Raw genomic sequence first — 21,478 nt, forward strand, 5'->3', positions numbered from 1 at the left:
GGATGCCTTTCCTGGCCCCCTGGACCCTTAGGACTCTCTTCCTATCTCCCCTGGATTCCTTGTTTCTAAACATACTTTGCTATATGCACATGACTCTCCTCAACATCCTTCCTCTTGTTAGATAAAAAGCTTCCTGGGGAGACCTTCTCAGGGGTCTTTATGCAGCCTCAGTGAATCCCACACTATGGGAGTTTAATAAATGTTTCCTGAGTTCTCTTGGTGTTCTTACAGCGACACCAACTGCCCTATAACACTCAGTGTTACCTCGGCATTTTCATGGCCGTCAAGCGTCATGCAGATATCGAGGTCGCTGTCGCGGAATCCAAATCCATTCTTTGAAGAACCGAATAAGCAAAGTCTGGCCTTTTCTAATCAAAAGAAGAAACCAAAATATGTCAGAAACCAAAACCACCCAGTTTCCAGCTGCTCCAGAAAATGGGACTCATGGGGAGAACTGAGTAAAACTCTTGTGTAACAGAGGACAGCAGAGCCTGGAGAGATGCTGGTGGGCCTAGGATGGAAACTGCATGAGAAATCCCAAAGCTACAAAGAGGGTTTTTAAGCTCACAGATGTCTTTAAATGGACAGATCAGAAAGGGGTAACAAGGATCAGCTGTGAAGGTCTCTTGTTCCTCCGTGGGACGGGGAGAGAGGAGAGAGCCGTCTTCTGTAGCCTATACCAGAGGGGAGGGAGGGCCAGGCCGCAAAGTGCAGCACTAATTGAGAATTTAGCTGAGACTGTCAACCAGTTCATGTGCACGGGGGACCTTTTAGTCAGGGAGGGCTTGGTGACATTCTAGAGGGGCTGCTAACACTACTTTGCTTGGGTTCCTCAAGCTATAAGGCTCCTCAAGAGCTCTGGGCCCTCTCCAAGGCAGGGTGGTGGAGCAGGGAGCACAGAGGCTCTCCAGGAAGCCTCCCCAGATGGCTCCAGCTAGAAGATGACCTTCTCTCCTCTTCATTAACACCTCATGTCACAACGGCCTCCTAGCCATTGAGCTGCTTGCATACACCTCTCCTCATAATGAGCTCCTCAGGTGCAGGGATTGTCATTTCTGCAGCCTGAATGTCCTGCAGATGGCTGGGCAGGGAGGAAGCACTTGGGCAATGGATCTCTGAGACATGTCATCTTCCTACTCTGCCATCTTAAAAAAACTCTACCAAAGAAAATCCAAGATCTGAGCTGAGGTTGTTGGGATGACAAACTGCATTCTTTCGATAGACTAATTCCTCTCTCTGAAAACAATCCTCAGGACCTTGCTCCCACTGGCCACCCCAGCACTTGTGTAGAGTTGAGGGCTCAGCCATTTCTGCCGAGGCCTGAAAGTTGCCGGCTTACTGATTATCATCTGGTAAACCAAGGGTGAACTTCTTCTGAAAGTGAGCAGTCTGTTCACAGAAGCTGTCTCTCCGCTCACTCAGGCTCGCCTCCGTCCCACGGAAGGAAGGAGTTAGAAGGGCCCCCGGAGCCGTGGGGCTGCGGGCTGAGGCTGGGCAGCCTGTAGGAGCCCAGGCAGAATCTGGAGCCAAGGCTCTCAGGCCACACCCAAACACCACCAGGCATTTCCCAAACACTTGCACAAGAACGCAGATGGCCTTGCTGAAATCTCAGAGGCCCAGGGAGCCATGACGACCTCTAACCTCGGCTGGGGGTTACATTCCTTGCACCCAGATCCCCAGTCAGGGCTGCCCAGAGTACATGCTTAAGGGACTGACTTATCAGTAAGTGAAAAGGAACCTGGGATTCAGGTTCTACCAACCCTCCCCCCCACACACACATGAACACACCTCAGGGCATGGAACATGAAGGAGGCTAAGAGCGGATTACTCATCACCAGCATGAAGTCCCCCCCAATGGACAATTATTCTCTCTCCAAATGTGACAACGTGCCCTTATGTATTAAAAGACCAGCTCGCTGGAAAAATGAAAACAGTACATGGCAAACCTAAACAACATACCATTATATTCCTTTTGAATAAACCTTTCCAAACTGGCTAAAATTTGCTCCCTGCTTTGTTGTTCAGAAAATGGAGGTGATAATTCATCTAAGGGGGAAAGAAGAAAAGTCAAAAACAATGAAATATGATAATGCATTTGATTTTTTTTAACCAAAACCTCTTCTCCTCTATTTCTTCCTTATTGCTATGAATGTTTAGGAGAAGGGGCAGCAGAAAAGTACCTTACAGACTCTCCTCTATTTTCTATCCTGCCAGTTATCTACTCTGTCCTCACATGCCACCCCACCAAACTCTCACCATTCTCATCATGGGTTCTCCTCTCTGCAGCCAGGCCTGATCCTTCCCTATCCCCCATCTAAAGTGGAATAGACTGGCTCCTGCTTCTTGCTCAAGCTGGTGAAAGGAGAATGCCCTCCCCCTTTTCCTTCAAACTTACTCTTCCCTGAAGTCTTCCTTGGTCAACCCTCAAAGCCTTTCCCCTTCCCTGAATCCCTATCAGTATTCTTGAGTGGATCCCACAATTTAACTAGCTTTTGTCATTGACATTATTCTCTGATTTTGTTCTTAGGCTAAATCATAAATGCTTTCAAAAGGAGAAATCTTCCCTTTCTTTCTCTGATAGCACTTACATGAAAATAACATGTCTTTTATATATTTGTTGACTAACTGATGCACATTTAGCTCTGCTCATCTCTGGTAGTTCCCTATCTGTCAGTGTGTGATTGCCAAGCTAGACTACCAGGCATCTCTCAAGCCCGCAAACAACTACTCATCCAGCACCAAGCTCTTCACAAGCTTCTACTGAAACAAATGGGAGGGATAAGACCAGGTTCCAGGCACTAATTCGGTTCTAACCATTTCCTGTAAAAATGTACTCACCAAAGCATTTTTTACACACTAGATCAAGTATGTCCCGAAATCGGTATGTCATTGGTGGTAGCGGTTTGAGATCAATTTTCTTGAAATCATCTGGACAGTCATTTTTGGAATGTCCATCTCGCTTGCAGATGCTGCATACTATAGTTGGAGGCTGAAGAGAAAACAAACACAAACACACACACAGAGGAAGAAAAGCTAAGCCTTTGGAACATCATTTCCCAGCCACTGAAGTTCCTACTAGATGGGTCCAAAGTATGTACATTGATTAACTGTGCTAAACAGCTGAGGAAAACATATATGATTAAGAATCAGAATGAATAAACACAAATCTCTCTTTGCACCAACAGCTTGTTTCTTTTTTTCAAAGCTGCTGATAAATATTAAGTAACTAAATGACCAAAAAAAAATAGGTCCAGAAAATAGTATTTTAAAAATTACAGGTCATGGATAATGCAAATGTCTTTATTTACTCTGAATAAATAGCTGATCAAGCAACCATCTGAAGTAAAATGACACTGTCTATAATGTTCTAGTAACTGATGAAATAGATTAGTTTTAAGTAATGGGTTTCTTATGATATCATCCTTTGTAGTGAAAAGGTCTAGTGAAGACAGAGAGCCAGGGCACACAGCACCCAAATGCTGGTGAATAAAAGTGCAAAAAAAAGGAAATCGGTAATAATGATGACGATGATGATGATAATAATAATTCTAATAGCAACTAACACCCAGCGCTTACCAAGTGCTCAGCACAGCACCAAGAATTAACACTTACTATTAAATAAAAGATTTCTATCAAGACTGTCCTCCTTTCTATAATCACACTTCCTCAAGCAATCCATCCCTTATCAGTGCACTTCATGTGGTGCATAAGGATGAAGGTCAAAAAGTTTCATATTTGTCCCTAGACAATAATGTCCTTGTTTTCCTTAATGATCTATTGGCTAACGTGATGTCTATTTTATCCTTCATGAATTAGAGCTCATCTCAATTGTATTTTAGTTACACATACAGCATCTGGAGTACTCTGACCTGGTAAAAATACTATGCACCTTAACTCTTAATTTATCCCTTACAGAGTTTAAATGCCTTTGAAAACAGTGCATGTAAGGCAAATTAATATAACCAGAGGGAAAATAAATCACAGAAGCCCCAGTTAACTAGGAGGTACAGTGGCCCAGTGAAAACATGACCATCCAAACAGTTTCCCACAGCAATACATGGAAACAGTGCTGGGAATATGAAGTAAAGTCATCATTCCACCCACATACCAGGCTGTTTCTGCCCCAGGTGTTTCTGCACCTTCTAGGAAAATGACACTCAGAAAAATACGTTTTCCATTGTAAGAGAAGCTCTCTTTGGCCAACAGATCCAAGGATCATTTTCACAAGGCTTAATTTCAAATTTTAAAATTTAAATTTCAGTGCCAAAAGGAGTCCAACTTCATAATCTATTGGTTTTTCTCCTTTCCCTATCTACCCTTTACCTCCCTCCCTTACACTACCCTACTCTTCATCTGCACTGTGACCTCACAATCCCTTGACCCCTCAACTGTCTCCCAGGTCATCTCCCCTGCACCAGCCATTCTCTCCTCTTCCCCCATCTTGACCCCATGGTAAACCAGTTCAGCTCTGTCCTCTTGAGAGCCCTTCCATGCCTCTGCCTTGGGTCACTCCCACCATCCGTCACCTTCACTCCTATACACGCTGCTGAATGAAGATGAAGAAAGTCACATGTGCCTAGGTTCACTACACATTTACGTTATACAACTTCAGCTGGGCCCTCCCTGCTGCTCAGCAATCCTATTACTCCTACCTTGGTGTGGGGTGAGGGAAAAGAAGACTGCTCCTCCCGACCCTCCCAGCTTTTCCAAACCTCCTCATTGCTTCTCCATGGCTACCCCTCCCCCTACTCTCAGTGGAGAAACTAGCCCTAGATTTTAAAGAAGTTGAGATCACTGGTGTGAGCTCCCTCTTCTCCTATCCCCAGGTGCCTTCTGCCCCTCTCTCCTTCAACCCCCTCTCAGATAGAGGTGGGCTTAACCTTTCTACCTGTATCTCCTCTGCCTTTTGCAGCCTGAATTGGAAATGGCCATCTACAGCCAATGCCTCTGCTTTCTCTTTTCTCACTCTCTTCTTCACCCCTTACAATCTGGCTTCTGACCATGTCATTCTACCACAACTGCTCTGTCTCTTACCAAATCCAATGGCCTTTTCTCCTCCCTCACTTTCCCTGACCTCTCCGCAGCCTCTGATGCTGCAGGTCACTCTCCTTGACAGTCTCTTCTCTCTAGGTTTTCATGACCACCCCCTCCCTCTCTGACCCTTTTGCTCTCTAACCACAAATGTCCCCCAGGGCTCTGTCCTGGGCCCTCTTCTCTTCTCCCTCTAGACCACTTCACTGGGTGATCTCATCAGCCACCTCTATGCTGAGGATTCTCAAATCTACCTTTCCAGCCCAAACCTCTCTGCTGACCTCTAATCTCTGCTTTTCAGAAACCTCAAATTGGATGTCCAGCATACATATTGAAATTCAATCTGTTCAAAAGAGAAATCATTATCTTTCCCCTTTCTCCTAGCTTCCCTGTCATGGTAAAGGGCACCCTCCTCCCAGCCCCTAGGACTCGGCCTGGACTCCCCTCTCTCACACCTTCCACATTCAAGCTGTGGACAGGCCTCTGCAGCATCTCTGGAATCCGCCTTCTCGTCTGACACTGCCCCCCTACCCGGTGCAGGCCCTCAGCAGCAGCTGGAGGATCTGCCTGCCTCCAGTGTCTACCAACTCCAATCCACTGTCCTTCAGCCACCAAAGTGATTCTACTAAAATGCAAGTGCAATAATGTGACCCTCCTCCTCATCAAACTCCTGTGGCCCTCTGGCCTTCAAGGATCTAAAGACAACATCCTCTGCTTGGCCTCCTTATTCACCTAGCCTCCTTCTACCTTTCCAGTCTTCTTTTCCCTCACCCCACAAGTACTCTTTCATCCAGGCTGAACAAGACCCACCCTCTACTGGCTCTGGGCATTTTCTCTGGCTGTCCCCCATGCCTGGGATGCCCTCCTTCCTCATCTCTGCCTGGCTTCCTTTAAGTCCCAACTAAAATCCCATCTTCTATAGGAAGCCTTTCCCAACCCCTCAATTCCAGTAGCTTCCCTCTCTTAATTCTTTTCTATCTATCCTCTGTACAGCTCGCTTTGTGGAGATCTGTCTATAAGTTGTGGCCCCCACTAGATCATGAGCTCCCTGAGGGCAGGGACTATCTTTTGCCTCTTTTTGTATCCCCAGAACTTAGCACAGTGCCTGGCACCTAGCAGGTGCTTAATAAATGCTTACTGAATGAATGAATAAACGCAGTAGCACAGAATGAGTTGACCCAAAGGTTTACTTTCAACAGGATTTCCTTGGCACTGAGCATGTTTCTGACATAAAATTTATTACTGGGCCACAGCACATCATCAATTTAAGGTTGAGAGGTCCCATGATGGCCATCTAGTATAATCCCCTCATTTTACAGATGAGTAAACTCCCTTGTACCCAGAGGGACTGACTTGCCTGGGATTCCACTGAGGCAGAATTTGGATTGGGTTGGGGTGTGGAGAGGAGGCATGTCTGTCCCCAAATCTAAGTGCAATCTATCTTGGTGACATGTACTAGTATGTTAATCAATGATTATGTTTCTTTTATGCTGGGCGTTTCATTTTTAAGGCTATCCCTTTTCAAAGATTGTCTCTTCTTTACAGAGAAAAACTGAAGCATCTATAATTGGGCCAGCTTGAGACACACTTAAACCCCGAGAGTAACTAAGTCTAAAAGATAAGATTTGACTACTAGAAGCTTTAGCTCCTAGCTCTGCTCTCCCCAAGTGACCATTGTGGGAGTATCACCAACCATAAAGCAACAAAAAAGCATTAAATGCTTTATGGATATGCAATATTCTTTATGGTAAAAGGGTAGATAAGCACAAGGTTAGGAGCAGCCCGATTTTGTCAAGTTGAGTGCCATGAGACACACTGGCTCCATGATGTGGGAAAGGGAAGCCAATGGTTTGTACTAAAACTTCCTTTAGAACTTACAGCGACAAAATGGCATTTTTGTTTTTAAGAAGCAACAATCAGTCAAAATGCAAATGACAGAGGCCTCGTCTATTAGATAAATGAACATAAACAATGAAATATGATTCCAGAGCAACAGTACCACAGGAGCACTGAGGAAAAATGGTAACAAATAAATATAGAAATGCTTGAAGAGAGATACAGACTAAATCAAATGATCACGGACTAGGTTTTTCTGAAAGAACGTGTCCTACCTTGCCAGAAGTCAAAATAAACTTATCAAACACATAATGCATTTCTGGAGGGCAGAGCTGGTCTTCGTCCTTAAGGTCACATACTTCTGCCGGAGCTTGGCAGTGGGGAGAGGTAGCTGATGTATCAATGTCAATGCACGGGGTTGGCAGCAAACACTTTGTTTCAGAGTCTAGACTGCAGGGGGTACCCTCCAGTTCGTTAACGGTGTCTGGGTCAGGTGAGCTGTGCTCAGGGCACTGGCACTGGTGGCTGACCTCCTCCTTCCCACGCGGCTCCGGAGGCTCTATGTCCCTCGGCTCTGTTTCGTAACTGTCACCAGATGTCCAGGGCTCCTGAGCATCCTCATCATTACCAGGGCCAGTGGCAGCCAGGTCCTTTTCCAGGTGGCTGGCATCCTTGTCACTTCTCTGGGACACACACTCCACCTCGTCACATTCCTCAGACTGACACACGTGGGCTGCACACCTATTTCCTGGCTTGCTCTTCTCTACACTTTCCCCCTGGAGAGGGTCGCCACTGGGGCCCATGTCTCCAGACTTAGCAGGTTTCTTGATGCTCATTCTCCCCCTCTCCTTCTTCCTGGAATCCACCTTAGACTTATTCCCGTCTTTACTCTGAGGACAAGCAAAATATTTATAGGCTGTCCTGAACCTCTCCAGGATATATTCAAACACCATCTGGCTATTCAAACTCCGTGCAACATTCCTCTTGAGTGCAAAAGGGTCTAGTGGGAAAGAAAAAGGCCAGCATGTTAAAATGCACTTAAGAATCCATGCCTTAGCTCTTAACTCTAGGACTTTCATCTCAAAGTAAGGCCTGGTCCTGTTCTCAGGGAGCCAGGGCAGAGACGCTCATTTGCAGGAAGGGCCTGGGAGGAGCTGGGAAGCTCCTCAGTAGGCTCAGGGCCTAGTGGAATGAGTGCTGGCTTTGGAGCTGGACAGCTTGGGTTTGAATCCTGTCTTTGCTAGTTACTAAGCTGTGTGACCACAGACAAGTCACTTCCCTCAAGTCCTATAGTGCAAAATGAAAGGGGTGGCCTAAAGGGATCTCTAATGTGCTTTTCTGCTCTAAACCTACGATCCTATGAGCCAGCATCTGGACTGAGTCCTAGAGAGATGGAAGATGGAATAACTGGCAAAAAGGGCCAAGTATGAAGAACAAAGGCTAGGGAAAGGGGTGGAAACACTGGCTAAGGAAAAGGGCAGGTGGTGCATCCAGAATGAGATAAAATTTATAAGAGAAAAAGAAAAACAATCCTAATAAGAATTATGAGAAAAAAAAACTGATGAAGGGCTACTACCAGATTTCAAAATGTTGTAAGCAGGATTAATTTAGTGCTGGACAAAAAATAAGAAAAAAGTCAAAGAAACAGAGTAAAGGATCCAAAATCAGGGCCAAATGATGAGATGGATCCTGCTCTTGGAGGACCCAAGAGAAAGGAACTTAGATCCCACTATGGTGAAAAATAAGTTTAGGTTCACACTTTATAATACATATCTATTATGAGAAATTCCCAAAATTTCAACCATCTAAAATTGTTTCTAAACCAGCCTTAGGATAAAAATTATTAGGAAAATAATAACATTTATCCATTGCAAGTAGCACAAAAAGTCATCAAATGATTGGGGAAAATCATTCTATGGATTTTGAGGAACAGCTCAACAAACTGTTATATGATATAATGCAATGGAAAATAACTGAAATTATGTTACACAATTAAACATAGACTAGATGTAACATTATATTATATAACTACATATTCCATAAGAAAGGGTAAAAAAAAAAAAAAGGAATTTTCAGAAATAGAGAAGCTGTGTGTGACTTGATATAAAGCCAAGTAAGTGACAAGGAAAACAACACAACAAAAAAGTAAATGAAGAAAACACTAACCCAAAGAATACCACCCTCCTCCCCCATTCTGATCAGCCGGCCAAGATGGATTTCAAGTGACTGATGCAGGAACGTAATGCCTTCCTCTCTGTAGAGAAGCAAGGGCCCAGAGGGCCTTCTGGGTCAGGTACCATGTCTCTATTGGCTAGCTTTGCTTCCCTGTTTGTGTATGGGAAGCAGTATGGAGGAATTTTATGGTGAACTGGTGTAAAAAACAAAATGCATCCAAAAAAAAGCTACTAAATCATCAAGGGTTTTATACAACAAAAAAGAGTGTATGCGAAATAAAACATACAGGGAGGGAGAATATGGTAAATACTTCTGATAAAAATGTGACATTTGGAACTAATATAAATTGGTAAGTTATAACCATTCCTTAGTGCATTAAAGGATATGAACAGAGTTCTTGGGGGGGGAGGGGGAACAAACTGTCCATCCCAATTTGAAAAACTGCTCCAATTCTCTGACAATCACAGAAATGCTCTCCCACCTGACCATCTAACTGGCAAAGATCATTTGTGCTGAAATGTCACAGACCTGTGATGCTGCTGGTGTGGGGACTCCCTTTACAAGCCATCTCCTGCGATGTGGCCTAACAAAGTTGCCTGAGGCTCGGAAAGACTTAGTGGTCACACAGCTACCAAGTTTAACCAGGGCCAGCACTCTACCTCCTACACTATGCTGACTTCCAGAAGACAGCTTGAAGACAATAAGATTTAACATGGGTGGGGCTGTGGGGAAATAGCCATCCTATCATATTGCTAGTGTAATTGTGAATTGGTACAATCGCCAATAAACAATAACTCATGAAACAGACATACAATGTGACCAGAACTGACGTTCTAAGGAGGCCATTAAAAGGGGAAAACAATCTCTCTATATGAAATCATTCACAGCCACTTTACTTGTAATAATGAAAAAACAGAAACACCACATATGTCCAAGACTGTGGCAAGGCTGATGTGTGGCATGATAACATAATGGAATATTATTATGAAGAGGACAAAGAAATGTGGAGACATATATGTGAAGTGGTGCAAAGAAACCAAGTCAGAAGAACAAGACACACAGTGACTATGGTTATACCAAAACAGCAACAAAATCTTGCAAATTTGATGGAAAAGAGATTAGAAAGAAACACAAAGGAAAAACTTATTTTATAAATAGTTTTTTTTAAAATTAAAATATGAAATGTTCAAGGGTTAAAGTTTTATTTGGGATTTTGTTATTTGTTAAGATTGTTATTTTTAAAAGAAAGTAAAGAAACGATGGTGGCTGCATAGGATGGTGGACACTTGAGCAATGACCCACAGGACCAATGATGTCATTAGGGATTCCCAGGGGTCTTTCCCCCACCTGGCACACCCTCTTTTAAGCCCTCAGTGCTCAGATTCCTAGAGCGAGAAACACTGATTAAACCAAACTGAAAAGAGATTAATCAAACAGAAAAACGAGAACAAGTAAGGCAGACAGGCATCGGGTTTGTGGGCAGAAGAAAATATGACCCACAGCCTTTCCTTAAACCCACAGGAGTTAAGACTGCAAAGGGCAGAGGTCATCTGGCTTAATGCCCTCGTTTTACCAATAAAGAAACTGAGTCTCTGAGAGAGGAAATGACTTCTTTACAACTTGTGCTACTATCAGAGGCATTGCTCCATGACAGCTGAAAGAGTTTTCCAAAATCCTGAGGGCTGGGATGTCAACCTTAAAGATGCACATAGGTGTGGTGAGTAGATACTACCCTTGAATTATCGAGTAGATATTGTTGTTAACATCTGCAAGGCTTCGAACATGCATGTACTCCAAAACCTGAACTGCAACCAACCCACACTGCTGATCCAGCGCTGGCACTGGGAGAGAGGAGCATTTCAATCCCAGCACTGCCCTGGGCCCTCCTCTCTAAATTAGCCAAATTAGTCATAAAGTCCCCTCCAACAATAACCTCTATGACCTTATATAAATTTTTAAAGAATTAATATTACTTCCACTTCTCTATAAATACAACACTTATGAAGAGAAAAGTTATAGGTTAATGGTTTGTTTCTAAAACCTGAAGATGAACAATAAACAAAATCACCAAAAGATAGGATGAACTCTTCCAGGCTTAGGAGAATAAAAGAATCTGGGAAGAGGCCTCTGATCTTGGCACAAAACCTCCCCGAGCCCAGCACTGAGACTCAACTGCTCCTTCTCCTCCTTCCTGATTCTCACTTTGGTTGCAAAAGAGAAGAAAGTACCCGATAAAGGGTTCAGAGCAATGCAGTTTCATGGAGGGAGCAGCTGGCCCAAGTCACCAGCAAAGCACCTCAGCTGCAATCTCAGTGTCTTTATCTTTAACGTGGGGATGATAATACTTCTATTACCTAATGACTGTTTGTGAGGAAATGTTCTCTAAAGGGGAGCCTCACGCTGCATGTCCTATACAAGAGAGCATGTGGAAAGCTCTGGGTCTGTGTGCACCAGTGGCCAAGTGCATAAGGGTGGCAGTGGACGCTGGCCTAATGGTGAAGAAGTGTAAGGATCTGTTAAAATATGCAAACGGAGAAAAAAATACTTAAAATGACAAACCATGATTCAATTTCCTACTCTAAGTAAGTTTTAAAAAATTTTCTGAAGTTCAAATGACTGAATGCAGACTTTTTAAGCTGCTCCAATATTTTCTGTCTAAAGGGCTTCAAGTTTTCATTATGCTTTTAGGTTAGTATCAAGTACGATTAAGTCACACTTAACAAATATTTTTTCAGCCGTTTAGGGAGACAACTGAAGGGTAAGAGAGAATGAAACAAGTGAATTCAACCAGACACATTCAACAAATTGTGAAAAGACTTCACGTTTGAAATGGCCTCCGAGGATCTTGGCACTGAAGGAGCTCTTACAGCTCTAGTCCACCACCCTTCATTTCACAGTTAGGAAACTGAAGCCCAGAAAATGCAGTGATTTCCCAAAGGTCAAATGGTGAGCACTTGAAGATGGTGGCTGTGCTCTAACAGCCTCATTTACTTAGCTTGGAGGCTTTTTGCAGCAGTTTAGAAGGTGGAGAGCAGACTATTATCCCTATTTGCTGGTGAGAAACTGAGGTTCCAAGAAGCAATAACTGGCTCATGGGGACACAGCAGCTAAGGCAGTACTCAAACCCAGCTCATTCCACCTCCAATATGCCCATTCTCTTATTACAGTCTAGAAGGAAGCCAGGCCCTTTGCAGGGCAGGAGATGAGGCCCAGGCTCCAGGCCTGAGGCATGATCATCACGCCACCATCAGTATTATTTTGGTGGGGACCTGGGATGTCACTGATGTCGAGAGCTCACGGTGCACAAACTCCCTCCACCAATGCAGACTGGCCACTCACCGCTACAACACATCGATTATTTCTATCTAGGTACGTAGAGTGTACAAATTATAACTGTGTGACTTTGAACAGATCATTGCCCAACTCCAATGTAAGGTGCACTCATCTGTAAAATGGGTAACTTTCAGACACAAAGCACCACAACTGTGTGTGTGAGACCTCCCTGGGTCACGTGTTAAACAAACTGATGAAAACATGAAATGGTAACCTTGTGGCAGACAAAGCATCGCACAGAAACTGAGGAATTCATAATGCTGTATTAGAAACAGACGAGAAGTGACACAAAAATGAATACTTTCTAAATGAAATAACACACATCATCCCACCTTCAATGGCTATTCGCCTTTTAGGCCAGTTTTTGTTCTCTCGTGTTAAGAGTTCTTGTACCCGTACGCTTATGACATATTCCTCCAAAGCAAACTCCAGTGTGTAAAACTTTAACAGCTCTAACCATAATTGTCCCAGGGATACCTGATTTGGTATTTCCAACGCTAACGGAGACTGGAAGAGAAAAGATATTTGTTGTCACATAAGCCTCGCTGCAATGAATACTTTGACACTCCAGAAAAGGCTGAGAGCCCCATGGTCATGGATGGGTGCCCCTGAATGTTTGAAGGACACATCTGACGGATCCTCTATGGAGGATATATGGGAAACCACTGCAAGAACTGCATTGGACGGGAAGAGACAGAAGGCTTGCAACATGGTGTCTAATCCTTTCTCTGTCACTAATTAGCTGTTACCGGAGGGAGCACCCAAGCCAATGGAATTACGGCTCTTAGAATAGCTGCTAATTTAAAGTAAATTGATGCTTAAAAAACAAATCCAAACCCAAAGTAGGCAACCCTTAAGAAATCACCTTACATATCCCTTAGGACGTAGAAAGCCTAGCCCTGAAAGAGCAGGCAGGAGCAGGCACCCCCAAGCCTACAAAGCCTTGGGGAAGGCTCACCTTGCCATGTCTCTCCTTGGCAGTGCCGCTCTGGGGATCTGTTTCGGAGCTGGTGGGCTTCCTGGTGCCACCTCTCTGATCAGCTTTTGCTTTATTTTCAGAGGCACCTGAGTTCTTCCCGGGCCCACTGGGCATAGGTTTGTACTCCCACTTCACAAACTTCTCATCTTCGATGCCCTTCAGCTGATGCTCATCAACTCGTTTTGAGTCAAAACCTTCAATCTAAAACAGAAGTATTCCAAGCAGGTCAAGTGGAGTAATTGAAAAGAACATCAGCCTAACAGAAAAACCAAAATTTTACAAATGAGTGCAGCTCACTGCATGCTGTAGCACCTATTCATTGTGGACAGAGCTCTGAGCCCGTGACTTTGAGGAAGATTCCAAGTTTAGATAAAATCCCTGCCTGCCTCCACAGACCTTGGAGACCAGGGACTGAAAACATACAAGCCCAATGTACCCTCTGAGAGCCACCGTACTGAGGAACCACTTCCTGAGGGGGCTGGGCCAGCTGTGGGGCACATCTTTGCCCTGAAGCCCACTTCTGGGAAGACCCAATCAAGGTGTGTTTGTAAAGCGCTCTCATCCCTACCAGAGTGTAAGCTGTGATGGCAAAGATTCCTCTCTCAAAATTCCAATCTTTCCCAGCACCAAGCACAGAATGAGGCCCCAAGTAAATGATTTGTAGTGTGTGTGTGTGTGTGTGTGTCTCTGTGTCTGTCTGTCTGTGTCTGTCTGTGTCTGTGTGTGTGTCTGTGTGTGTGTCTGTGTGTGTGTCTGTGTGTCTGTGTCTGTGTGTCTGTGTCTGTGTGTCTGTGTGTGTCTGTGTGTCTGTGTCTGTGTGTGTGTCTGTGTGTGTGTGTGTGTGTGTGTGTGTGTGTCTGTCTGTCTGTCTGTCTGTCTCTCTAGAATAAGCACATGTTTGGGAAGTATGGCCAGGACCACCTCCCTACACACAGGCAACAGCGTGCGCACACTTACCCAACTGCCTAAATAGGAAGGAAGAAGAGGGGGCTTTCTTTGTTGAAGAAAAAACATCACCATTAAAGCAAAAGAGTATGAAGGGATCCCCCCTTCAGCCTGGCAGTCAATATGGCACAACTGAAAAACAAAAAAGAGAAATTAACACCACTTAAACTTTTACTCAGAAAGAAAACAAGTTCTGGAACCCTTGCCCAGAGGAACTTGGAAAATGTACACTAAAACATAGTAAACTCCTGTTTATCCAGAATGAAAGAGAAACAAAGTGTTGAGAAGGCAGCACTGGTCCTAGAACCAAAAGACTTGGTCCCAAGACTGCTGGTCACTCACTAGCTGGTGACTTCAGGATGCCACTTTTGAAAGGCGGCAGTGACACTCAGTGTCTGCACATCCCACAGGTGTTGTGAGGACCGAGTGAGAAAATACACTTAGACGTTCTTATCAGGATCAAGGATGAGGTATTTCAATTCTTAGCATATTCTAGTTAACAGAGAGTTACTAACCAGATGTATACATGTACACAAACACATACAGGTATATATCTCTCTAGCCTCTGCTAAAGTTCTGCTCATCACAACCTCTCATCATGAGGCTGAGGTGGTTCTGGGTTCTCTAAGCTTCTGCCAATGGACAAGAAGAACTGGCAGAGCCTCCCTCTCAGTTGCAAAAGGCTCTGAGGGTGGGCCACAAGACAGAGTGAATGCCTGTCATCTGAGGACAGTGGAGAGGCTCATTGTCTTAGGGTCGGAAGCCATGTAATCAACTGCTTTTGGCCACAGCAACTGATGAAACTACTGAATGAGGCATGAAGGGGTTGAGTCAGAGCTGGTACGAGAGTCATCCATAAAGATGAAATTATGGATCCTTGAAGGAACTACATGTATTTATTATATAGGTGGTGTTGAGTCATTTCAATCAGGTCTGACTCTGTGATCCGACTTGGGGTTTTCTTGGCAAACATACTAGAGTGGTTTACCATTCCTTCTCCAGCTCATTTTACTGATGAGGAACCTGAGGCAAACAGGGTGAAATGACTTGCCCAGGGTCACACAGCTAGTAAGTGTCTGAGGCAGGAGTTAAGCTTAGGAAGATGACTCTTCCTGACTTCAGGCCCAGTGCTCTGTGCACTACGGCACCAGCTAGCTGCCCCATTTACTGCTACACTGATGATTATTTTCAAGAATTACATGACTGGGTCTTTGATAAAAGAAAGTAAGGATGCCCACACCATGGTGGACTTCTGGGAAGTAAGGAAAAAAAATGCCAAGGAAAGGGCAATATGGATGGGTAGCAGCCTCCTTAGGTGGAGGAGGTCATGTTCTGAAATGAATGGGACATCAGAAATACAAGGCTGCATGCGATGACACTGGGACTTCATCTTCCTTCGATGGGCTCTCATGGGTGCAGAGAGGGGCAGAGAGGGGCACAGAAGGTGTCTGTCCTGAACTTCAGCAGGAGCCACAGTTCTGTGTTCTACTCTTAAGCAATGGTTCTGAATAGGATGAGAACCTCTAACAAGGAGCCCAGACTAAAATAGAAGACCCCTACAATGAGAGTCTCTTTCAGATGCCAGTGACTATAAAACACCCATCTTAGTAGTAAACAGTGACTGTCTGATAGGTAACCAACTCCTGGGACTTTATTAGCTTGAGATAAGAAGACTCATCAGCTAGAGATAAAGCGAACTTTATCTAGAGACTTCTATCCCCTACCAGAAGGTTAAGACTGCAGCTACTTTGACAATGAGATTGCCAGGATGTGATAAGTGATCAGATTCATTAGCTCTTAGAGTGCACAGTAAACAGTCAATTAATTATAACTTGACTGTATTAGGCACAGGTGAACTCTTGTGTAGCTTTTTGGGGCTTAAACTAAAGGAAACTGCAAATACTTCACTGTATGCGTAAACACAGTTTGGAAGATTTAACAAGGAAAAATATTCCCCAGAGATCAGGCAGCATAATTAAAACAATAGCCAACAAGTAATTGACAGTAAAGTGGGAGGATGAAAGCTATGAAATGATAACCCATTTCAACGAGCATGAAAGGCCAGCATGTCCTCGTCATGATCCAAACAAGGTGAACAACAACCTTTCAAAGCTTGACCAGGACCCTGCAAAGCACAGATTCCTTGGGGGAAGTTAAAGAAAAAAGAAACGCAAGGTCAATGAAATACCCTAGAGAAATAGGGACCAGGTTCTATCTTGAGGGGGATAGGAAAGGGAGAGTGGAAACTGAAAAGTGATGGGAATTTGGCTGAGGCATGTGAATGATGGGGACAGGTATGAAAACTCACACAGAATCAAATATTTATTAAGACAATAAGAGAGAGCCAAAGCAGACAACTCTCTAACCCAACTATGTTGTCCCAAGCTGCACTACAGAGGGTATATTTTTTTCAAAGATCCACACCCAATTTTACCCAAATGTCTACTCTACACATGTAGTTGGGGATCTACATGCCTGAGAAGAAAGCTGTCAATATTCGCTATGGGTCACTCAAACCAGATTAAAATATAAGTGGGAAATGTTGAACAAAATAAGTAAAAAGGCAATAGGACCAAAATAATGTGAATGTGTGCTGTCGGTGCCAATAAGCAGCCACTTTGACACCACTGCCTTAGAAGACAGTGAAAGAAGTTGCTGTTGCCAATACAACTCATTACCTGGTGATCAGCCCTTTACCTTAAGATTTTCACCAAGAATTTTTTGCTGGGCCTTTCCTTAAAGACTTTTCCAGCCCAGGGAGATGTAAGCTCCCAGAGCTCATATTCCATTGGTAGAGATTTTAAGAACCCAAGACAGTTCACCCCCATGCCACAGAGAGGCAGCAGAGAACTTTAGCTGCCATGTTAGTGCAAGAAAAATCCTGGTAAATTCTCAAAGTGAGGTATTCTTTCCTAGATAGATTCCACTTACCCTAGCCCAGTAGCGAAAAGCTAACACCAAGGGGGTTAGGACAGGCTCTAGCTTGCCAAGAGCAGCAAGCAAATCAGTTGTGAGGCATGCCACATCATTTCCAGCGCTCACCTTACAGATTAAACCACTGTCAAGAAAAAAGAAAGAAACTTAATTTGAATCACTTAACACCTTGTAAAGTCTATCAAACCCAAACATGCAGCTATCCTTCTAAACTCACGACATTTCAAAGTTTTAAGAAATTCCCCAAAGAGTCAACTTCGCTGAGCGCAAAGCCCTGGATCTAAGCACCAAGGATAGACACAAAGATGAAAAGGGCACCTAAAATGAAGGAAGTCCTTTCTATTACCAACCTGATCTGTATTGAGGCCTTACTTTATCGTCATCTTGCAGACTTTCAACAAATATTCATTTGTGGATTATATTAACATGCTGAGCCATCTACCAAATTGGGTGGTGGTTTAAATGTAATCTTTAGAGTAAATAGAGCTTCACACCTGGAAGTAACCTGAACAATCACTGACTCCAAACCTGTTATTTTAGAGCTGAGGAAATTTAGGCCCAGAGAGGTTCAGTGACTTGGCCAAATCCCCATCAGTAACAGAGCACCAAGGAGAACGCAAAAAGAAGTCAGATTTTGAAAGAACACTAGTTTACTGCTCATTTCTTCTGTTTTTCCTAATCTACTCCACTGGCTGCCTCTCCCCCTTACCCCTTCTCCGTGTGTGTATGTGAATAAAATCTATTCTATTCAAAAAGCTTCTTCCCTATAATAACAATTTATTGCATGATCTACCCTTTCTCCCCCTCACAGGTTGCTTTCTACAGACCCAGTCTTTGCTGTCCCTTTCTTCCACTTTCTACTGGGGTCATTGCTGTGTACATATGCTACATTTCCCGACCTCCTTGAAGGCAAAAACTAGGTCATTTTTCATCTTTGAACTCCCAGTGCCTAGCACAGGGGCCAGTACAATGAGGGACTTCATAAATTTGCTGATTTGAGTTATTCTTTGGAACAGTCTCTTGGCCTCAATGGAACTGAATCTCTCTGCCCCTACAAATTATACTTTTAGGTAGTTATCTGGTCTTTTCCTGAAGAAGTATATCAGAGACCACAAATTATTTTCAACTACAATGGGATAACCTATTACAGCCTTTCAAAAGGAGAGGTTGTGAAACAAAAGTAGGAGTGGGAGTAGGCGGTGTAATCCAAGTTTTAAGAAGACAGTGTTTGGGCACCTCTGTCTTTACTACTACCCCACCACCCCACTCTGTTCACAATGATCATTTAGGGTTGCTATTTTAGGTTTGGCTTTGTTTTTTAATACCGATTTCAAATTAAATTTTCAAGATGACAGATCAACCCATCAATACCTTACTAGAAGGTTAAAAGACACATGAAAGTTTCAGCTAATTACAGGAAACTCAAATGCAAAGTTGACAATTTACATACAACCTTTTATAAAGGACTCCTCCATCCAGAAGCATATATTTTTTGTTATACCATATATTTTTTTAAGTACGTTATCTTTAGTGATTAGGAACCAGCCTCTCAGAGACCCAAGCAGCAGACGTTCTTGATCACTCACTACACTGTTCTTTCAGTTTACAGGAAAAACCAATTCCTCTTTTTTTTTCTCTATCATCATCACAACCAACCTCTTCACATCTTTGCAAAAGACAACTGGAACTTTGGCATGAAAGTCAGACTCCACCTCTGAGTATAATGCTAATAAGGAAAAACAAACAAATGTAAGCTGTATAATCAACAATTTAAACAACATATTCCTTCTAGAATTTGTTATTTATCAAAGAGAATTCTCTTTTTCATTATTGGTATTGGAGGACTATCCCCTTTTTCTATGCACTTGCTATGGAAACAGGGATAGATCAGGAACACTGTAGGAATTCTCATCAAATCTTTTTAAAAAAAAGAACCCATATCCATAAAGGATGAACTGTGTTCCCCATCAAAAGTGCCCTCTATTTTGTTACGCATGTTCTCTGTGGTGACTAAGTATAACGAACGGGCTAATAGTTTCGGCTTTCCAATGCTATCCAGTGTTTTCCTGGTGTTGCAGGGACCCATGTCCAGCGTCACTAACATGGATCTAGTACAAACAGGACGATGAGTGTCCATCTATCTCCTTCCTTCAACCCTCCACGATAGACTCAATGCCTCAAATGTACAAAAATGGGTGATGTGGTCATGTTCTTTTCAATTTACAGAAGATATCCAATACTGGTCAGAATAAGCTGGGAGACGCCTGGACTAAGGATATGTGATGTGTATTTATATATTTGTAACTCAGTATAGAACAGGAATACATCTGCTACTAAGTCTGGGGATAAAACAGATCTGTTCAGGCATTATCTGCCTACTACATTTCTAACGTTACTCTGTAAGCCATAAGAGTCTACGTCAAAATGATTAGAGCAAAATCCTCTTGATTTTTCAAGAAAAATAAAAAATAGCTAAAAGGAAGAGAAAATCTAAAACATAAAGGGAAGTAGTTTGTTGTAGTGGGGAAAAATACTGGACCTGGGGGCAGGAAATAGGGGCTTGAATCTTATTTTAAATGTGGTCTTAAACTATCGGTGCCTCAGTTTCTTCAACTATAAAATGGGAATGATATCTGTAGTATTTCCCTTCTGAGGTAACCGAGTCATTTCTACTATTATTATTAAAGATAATGGCAGGAAGTTGGGGAAAAGGAAAAATAGTATAGAATCACGCAGGTAGCTGGGCTGACAGTGGGCAAACAGTGGCAAAGAAAAGGAGAGAGCTAAGGAGATGCAGAGCTTGAAGTAGGAGGCTTTGGAAAGGTAATCCCTGACCCAAATGCGCATCTTTTTTTTACTAAGCACTTAAACCAAATTAAAAAATACAATTAACCAAAATTTGAAAAATAATAGTCACTAAAAATATCTTTACATTTCTTAAAATCAAAATGAATACATGAGATGTTAAAAGGAGCTTCTCGTGAACAAAGACTGTCTGTGTCCTTAACATTTAGCACAGTGCCTGGTATGTAACAGGCCCTTAATAAATGTTTGATCGACAATGTTGTTTGATTGATTAAAAGGCTCTAGTATCCTGACGAAGGGAAAAATGAGAAAGGAAGTAACTGGACACACTGTTTAAAAACAACTCACTATTTGCTTTGGGATAATTTGTGCTGAGTTCTAGGCAGACAAAGACAAAGACTATCTAATAGGAATATAAAGTCTTCCTTGGAAGCAGATTCCTGACCAATTTTAATGGTCTTTCTGCAATCCAGAACAAATCAGAAAAGAAGAGGCACATTTGTTGTGTGTGTAAGATTATGTTTTCAGTAAAAGACTAAATGAGGTTAAATATAGGGCTATAAAACATCTTCACAGTCACAGAAAAATGTAGTATTCTCTGTATTGCACCCTTCCGCCGCCCCGCCAAAGTCTCTTGCTTCTATCCCTCTTTTCCCGATTAGAACTATTTATGTTTTGGCATATGGACTTCTGCCTTGACAATACACAAAATAAACTAACAAAAAACCCAAATAGCCTACAACTTTTAACATAACTGCTTTGATTATACTTACTTTTGACTTTTCTAGATAGAAAATAATCTTTTCAAGAGCTAGCACAGCTACTATTTAAATCCTAGGATAAGCATACTGAAAGAAATAAATGTTTTATCTACCCAATGACTCAAATGTGCTGGGGACATGAATTTTAATTTTGTTAGCTACATATGCAATTTAAACTGAAAATATTCTAACACACCCTTCTTTGGAAAGGGCCAATTAAAAAGGAAACTTACCACAGTTTTTTAATATGTCAAGCACCTGAATCAGAACATCTGGGTGACTCATCTAAAAAAATTACAAGGTAGAATCAATATAGGTTTACAGTCCAAACAGTAGAACATCAGAGTAAACTCAACTCCACGAAAGGGCATTTTAATACAAAATTACTGTCATTATTTTAATTTAGAATTATAGAAATGAAAAGAAAATCAATGTGCTTCATGTTTTTATTTACCATCTCAATCACAGAAGTATAGTTTAGCAAATGATGTGGGCTCGAGTAGCAAAGCACTGTTACAAGGACTTGTGAGTCCTTAGAGAGAGGACTGGATATTACAATTGCGCTGCAAAAGCTAAGGGGACAGTCAGTGTTCTGAATGCTTGTTGGGAAGGATCTGGGGAAGGAACTACCAGCAGACTGCCCAAGAGGCTTACCACCAAAATCTACTGCAAACAACAA

The 21,478-nt window shown here is 42.8% G+C and overlaps 1 protein-coding gene across 6 annotated transcripts in view; it reads right to left on the reverse strand.

Moving 5' to 3' along the window:
- TUT4 (terminal uridylyl transferase 4) overlaps nt 1–21,478 on the reverse strand; it is a 65,857-nt gene that overhangs the window by 17,908 nt on the left and 26,471 nt on the right. For all 6 annotated transcript variants that reach the window (XR_011975816.1, XM_072649469.1, XM_072649467.1 and 3 more), the window contains 10 exons: nt 21,033–21,084; nt 18,890–18,959; nt 17,231–17,357; nt 14,312–14,431; nt 13,334–13,555; nt 12,708–12,882; nt 7,143–7,867; nt 2,839–2,989; nt 1,960–2,046; nt 265–368 (listed from right to left, as the gene is read on the reverse strand). Coding sequence is in view for 5 of the 6 variants with exons in the window: in XM_072649469.1 (XP_072505570.1) it covers nt 265–368; nt 1,960–2,046; nt 2,839–2,989; nt 7,143–7,867; nt 12,708–12,882; nt 13,334–13,555; nt 14,312–14,431; nt 17,231–17,357; nt 18,890–18,959; nt 21,033–21,084 (1,833 nt within the window). In the remaining variant the exon portion in view is untranslated. The remainder of the gene's footprint in view (nt 1–264; nt 369–1,959; nt 2,047–2,838; nt 2,990–7,142; nt 7,868–12,707; nt 12,883–13,333; nt 13,556–14,311; nt 14,432–17,230; nt 17,358–18,889; nt 18,960–21,032; nt 21,085–21,478) is intronic.

The sequence above is a fragment of the Notamacropus eugenii genome, chromosome 2 (assembly GCF_028372415.1).
Source record: "Notamacropus eugenii isolate mMacEug1 chromosome 2, mMacEug1.pri_v2, whole genome shotgun sequence".
Taxonomy (NCBI): Eukaryota; Metazoa; Chordata; class Mammalia; order Diprotodontia; family Macropodidae; genus Notamacropus; species Notamacropus eugenii.